The sequence below is a fragment of the Eleutherodactylus coqui genome, chromosome 9 (assembly GCF_035609145.1).
Source record: "Eleutherodactylus coqui strain aEleCoq1 chromosome 9, aEleCoq1.hap1, whole genome shotgun sequence".
Taxonomy (NCBI): Eukaryota; Metazoa; Chordata; class Amphibia; order Anura; family Eleutherodactylidae; genus Eleutherodactylus; species Eleutherodactylus coqui.
In genome coordinates this window covers 75177682-75183681 of record NC_089845.1, presented here as the reverse complement: position 1 = coordinate 75183681, position 6000 = coordinate 75177682, and the positions used below count along the sequence as shown (strand labels likewise).

Sequence of the window (6000 nt, the reverse complement as noted above, 5' to 3'; positions counted from 1 at the left end):
CAGATGCAGCAAAGGAATTCTTCATTCCTGCAGGGAATAAAGAATTCCCTACCACAGCTATCACACATGACAGCTGCAGTAGCAGATCAAGCTGCCAGCATCCTGCAATTGTTTTTCAGGAAAGGGCTTTAAATATAAGCCCTTTCCTGAAAAACAAGAAGAAATGGTGATAAAAATAAAAAAGAAAGAATACTAACCTTTCTTCAGCTGCCGGGCTCAGCCGCGTCCAGCCGGCTCTTCTCCCTGCACTGCTCTCAGTAGTATTCAGCAGGCGGGGATTTAAAATCCCCGCCTGCTGAATGGGCTGCCTGATTGGCTGAGCACTGTGACCAATCGGAGGCAGCTGTCAGCCACTGAATGATAGCTGAGAGCTGCCTCTGATTGGTCCCTGCGCTCAGCCAATCAGAGGCAGCACTCACCCATTCATGAATTCATGAATGGGTGAGTGCTGCCTCAGATATTGAATGACAGCACTCACCCATTCATGCAAAGACAACTGAGGAACCTCCAAGAGGAGTTGGCCAGCTTATGGCAGTGGGGAGAGGAGGACCCTCGCCCCTGAGCTTCGCTCCACTTTGTTTATGTTGGGTCCTTGCAGCAGGCAGTGCCAAGCATAATTTCCAGAGACCGCCTGACTTGGATGAGGATCCGTTCCTTCCGAGAAGTCGGATGCTGATAGATCAAAACTTCCTTTAAGACAAATTTATAAGACTTACAACCATTTTTGAATAGTCATTTAGGAACACTGAGGGTATGTTCACACGGTGAATTTGATGCTGCAACACTGATGCCAAGTATCCTGCCCTATGTAAAAGGGCCCTTAAGGGCTCATGCACACGGGCGTTTGCTCATGGATTCTGCAGCAATGTCTGTCCATAGCATAAGCATACAATAGAATAGTGATTTTTCATGCACAGGAGAGGAAATCAGTTGCGGTTTCCACTCACGGATGAAAAATCGCAGCATGCTCTATTTCAAAGCGTTATCGGCGCGGACGGCTTCCATTGAAGTCAATGGAAGCCGTCTGATCTGCGGCCCTTCCGCAATCATCATTGTGGAAAGGTTGCGGGATCCGCATCATCGCCTAGTGACGACGTGGAGAAATCTGTACTGCGCATGTGCACCGGCGGCCCATCCACAGTACAGAGGATAAGACAGTTACGCAGGGTAGCGGGCAGGGGGCACGGGCGGACTCCGTGCGGGTTGCCTCACATGGAATCCATGCATGCCCATGTGCAGGCAGCCTAAAGGAGTCGTTTGAGGTTTTTTGTAAACTCCATTCCCCATGTGGTAAAATAACTAATCGGCATATACTCCCGCTCCCCACTGTGTCTCACAAGGTCACTCTCGGTCACATATTTATGGAACGTCACAGACTGCTGCAGCCAATGAAAGGGCTCAGCACTCCATCGTGGAGCTGTCATTGGCCGCAGGGCCCATGATGTTCTGTAAACAGGCGGGACTGCAGCCTGTAAACAAACAACCGCAGCGGAGGGCGGAAAACTAAGCAATAAAAAATACTCGGACACCTCTTTAACCCCTTCCCGCCACAGAAAATAAGGTTACCTCATGGCAGGCTGGTACTTAAGGCAACATGACGTAACCTTACATCATGTGGATCTCATGGGATATATAGACATCCCACAGCACTTGGCAGCAGGAGCCATCTATTACTGATAGCCGACCTCCCTCTGCAACAGCATGGGTGCATCAGGACAGCGACTCCTGCTGTAAACCCTTTACATGATGCAATCTATGTAGATGGCAGCGTGTAAAGGGTTCACAGAGGGTGCTCCCTCTGGGACGTCATCGCCCCCCCCCCCCCCCCGTGATGTAATCGCGGAGGGCCGATGGGTTGTCCTGGCAACAGGACACCAGCTACAGGCGACCTGCTTTGCCAGTGCCTATGATCATTATAACCAGCGATAAGGCATTGGGGGACATAGGTCCTGCAATGCCTTACCATAGCGATCATAGGAGTTATGATACAAGTCCCCTACAGGGACATAAATTGTGTAAAAAAAACTAAGGAAATAGTGTAAAAAAACATAAAAAAACACCTTTTTTGCTCATTTCCCCCTAATTGTATGAAAAAAAAATTAAGAAAAACCCCACGTGTGGTATCATTGTGTCCGTTACAACCTGTACTATAATTTGAGCGCACTAATTATCGTGCGCAGCAAAAAACTGAGGCAAAATGCTTATTTTTTTTGTATTCTACCTCCAAAAAAAAGCGCAATAAAAAAGATAAAAAAAAAAACCTTATGTACCTCAAAATGGTACAACTAAAAACTACAGGTCGTGACACAAAAAAACAGGCCGTCACAGAGCTCCGTCCATGGAAAAATTAAAAAGTTATGCAACTTTGAAGGCAACAATGCAAAAATATTTATAATTTCCAAAAAAAGGGGGTTTTATTCAGCAAAAGTGTAGAAACCAAAAACAATTATGTTTTTGGTATTGTTTCAATGGTACCGACCCGCAGAAAAAATGTCATTTATGCTGTTTGATTGACGCTGTCGAAAAAATAAAATTTGCAGAATTGATGTTTTCTCTCCCTGCTCTCAAACAATAAATAATAAAAGTTTTACAACACATTATATTCACCCAAAAATGGTACCAATAAAAACTAGACCGCCGACCTGCACCTCATACAGAGCAGCCGGCTCTAAGAGCTACTGACAGGCGCCATGCGCTGCCGTTTATATACATTACCTCACCTGTTGTGCGGATCATGTTTTTAAATAAAGTTTTTTGGAGAAAAAAAAGCACTTTAACGCGTAACTATGGGCGTGGCTACAGGGAGTGAAGGCGTGGCTACAGGTGGGCATGAGGCTCCATCTACGTGCTGACGTCACGTGCTCGCTGTCACTACCGGCGCTGACGTGCACTCTGCTACCATTGTGCGGTTGCCGCAACTGTGTTGAGTCAGCGGTGACCTGGAGCGCAGGGGGTGGAGCGGCGAGCACCGACCCTGCTCTTCTCACAGCCCGCCGGCCCCCCTCCCTCGGTGTCTCACTCCCCCTGCTGGCCTCTCCTGCCGGGCGCCGCCGCTCTATTAGCCCGAGCCGGAGGCCTCTTCCCGCATCTTCCCCGGGTCCCAGCTGTGAGGTGCATGTGTGCAGCCGGAGGGGCCAACATGTCGAAGCACGAGCAGATCCTGGTCCTCGACCCGCCGCACGAGCTCAAATTCAAAGGTAAGGCGAGCGGCGGCGGCGACATGATGGTTCCTGCACCGCAGTGCTTAGTGCGGGGGGGACGGCGGCGGGGGCATCACCTGTGTGCGGGCACTCACCTCCCAGGGAGAAGCCTTGGATGGCTGCCACCTGCAGTGCCCGGAGAGGTGCCAGGCCTCGGGGTGCCCTCAGACCTGCACTGGCGGTCTAACTTCTTGCTGGTTGATACATTGTTGCAAAGTTATTATTAGTTGCAGTTAGAAAATGTAATCTGGGTTCAGTTATTGGAACATGTATGGGTTGTATGAGACCTTCAGGGTGGTGAATGCCCGTTCTGTGCCCCGGGGTGAGGTCACATGCAGCGGATTTGGTGCAAAAAAAATTACGCTATTAATTTGAAGCAAAAAAAATTAAAATATATATATATATATATATTTTTTTTTGCGTTTTTGGTTATGGAGATTTACTTACATAGAAGCGGATTCTCTACTGTAAGAGCAGTGAGCCTATGAATCCTTCCGCCTGAGGATGTGGTGATGGAGAACCTGATAAGTGGGGCCGGCTGTCTTTCTGTGAGGGTGCAGTCCTGCGCAGCAGGGTTTTAGCAGCAATGTACTGTTTACCTAAAAGCGTGCGTCCGCTGGCGAATAACAGCTAGTGATCACCTGTCTCATAGACCTGCATCCCCTGTGCGGTCCTCAGCCACAACCCCGCTGTGCAGCAACCACTGCGCACCCCTGCAGTCACAGGTTACTGGAGGAGGGGGTGCTTCCAGGCCGGCCAGGTATATTGATTGCCGGGTTTGGAGTTGACAAGTGTTCCCCCCCCAACAGGGGTAGAGCCTCGTGGGTTGTCTCTTCCTTGCTCTGCAGCAGCATTGCAGATTTAAAGGCCGGACTGATTGGACAGATGACTGTTGGCCTTATATACTATGTTGCGATCTCATTAATGGGGGAGAAACTGTTACTCATTTTTTGGCTTTGGTTTGGGGAATTCCTTCTGTAGTTTATATATTCCAGCAGTGCAGATCTAGAAGGGAGGCCAGTTTCCAGGCTTTTCCATTTTAACTAGTTACACCAGTGTTTCCCAGGCCTCAAGGCACGCCAACAGGTCACGGCTCTGGTGATGTCATTGGCACCTGCGTTCTTACTAAAGGATATCCTTGAAACATGACCTGCTGAGGTGCCCTGAGGACTGGAGCTGGAGAACGCTGTGTTACATGGTATTCTCCACGCTCATGTTATTACTGCCATGTGGATACATACACGGTTGGTAAAAGTCCTGGGAGATACATAAAAGGTGATGAAATGCAACATTATTCGCATTTTTTCAACATGGTGTTGGGCCGGCTCTGCCCTCGATGACTGCAGTAACCCCCCGCAGCCGCTTTCCACTAGATTCTGATAAATGCGTGGAGGAGAGCTTTAGATGATGTGGGGGATGATGGGCGTGTTGGACGTGCGCGGATATGGTGGTCTAGTTCACCCCAAAGATGCTCGATGAGATTGAGTTCCAGACTTTGGGCCGGCCAGTGAAGTTTGCAGATGTTCTGCTCCTCAACCCTGCGAGATGGTGCTCGGTCATGTCGGTAGAGACACGGAGCTGTACCCAAGTATTGCCACAGGGTTGGTAATGCCACATTTTACAGTGTGTCTCTGTACCCTTTGGCATTGAGGATGAACTTCACTATAACCAATGGCCCTTGTACTTCCCAGCAGAAACGCCACCACACCAGAACAGAACCTCCTCCAAACTTCACTGGTGGGACAATGCAGTCTCATAGAAACCACTAGAGTTGAGCGAACATACTCTGCCGAGCTTGATGCTCGTTCGAGGAAAGAGGGAGAGACCCACATACAAAAATGTTCGAGTCTCCCATTGTAGTCAATGGGGTTCATTACTCTAGTAGGGCTCTCGAATTTTACGAAAAGCTCGACTCGAATAACACGGACCCGAGAATTTGGGTGCTCGCTCATCTCTAGAAACCACTTTCCAGGCAACCGCCACACACAAGTGTGGCCATCCGATCAGAAGATGGTGTACTGTGATTTAGCCGTCCACAACACTTCCAGTCCAAGAACAACAGTCCAAGCACCATCACAGGCCTCTGTAATTCACTGCTGGGATGTTGTGTGCAGCCGCCTGTCCATGGTAACCCTTCACATGCCGTTCCCTATGGATGGCTCTGGTGCTAATGGGTGTTCCAGTGAGACCCCCAGAGTGAGGGCAGACGATGTGCATGATGCCTTCACAGCTGGTAGAAGGCTTCGATGTCCACGTTCTGTCAGTCTGAGGTCTCCCTGAACATGGCTGCATCGCGCACACCAGATGGCTTTCATTCCCAAATCATATGGCCAGCGGTGGCCTTTGAAAGGTCCAAAAGCGTTACTTTACTCTTTTAATGTATACCTTTGCCTGCTAGGACAACACTTTGGGTCCAATTACGTGAAAATTGGCCTACTGTCAAGAACACTGATCAATTAACCATATTGATCAATACTCTTTTACTGATCGGCTTTCTGGGGTGATGTGATTCTTCGGCTTTCTGGGGTGATGTGATTCTTCGTCCCCATCCGTCTATCATTGGTCAGCTGCACATCTGTTCACACGGGGAGACGAGCAAACCTCTTTCATGCTCTTGTAAAGTAGCAGATCAACCAGTTATTGAGATGAGCGTGCATGCCTGATATCATCCCCGTAGCTGTGCCGTTACAGTAGGTTTCCTACATAAAGGACTTCTTCGGATTTTCCAGTGTAGAAGCTGCAGCAATGGGTGCCCATGTCAGAGTCACTGAAAATATGCAGCAGGCTGTGGATTTATAAT

At 49.0% G+C, this 6000-nt stretch overlaps 1 protein-coding gene across 1 annotated transcript in view; it reads left to right on the top strand.

The window, feature by feature from the left end:
• The first annotated feature begins 2876 nt into the window (after positions 1-2876).
• Positions 2877-6000, top strand: part of VAPA (VAMP associated protein A) — a 28385-nt gene continuing 25261 nt past the window's right edge. The window contains exon 1 of the mRNA XM_066579544.1: positions 2877-3197. Within this exon, the coding sequence (XP_066435641.1) occupies positions 3116-3197 (82 nt within the window). The 5' untranslated portion in view covers positions 2877-3115. The remainder of the gene's footprint in view (positions 3198-6000) is intronic.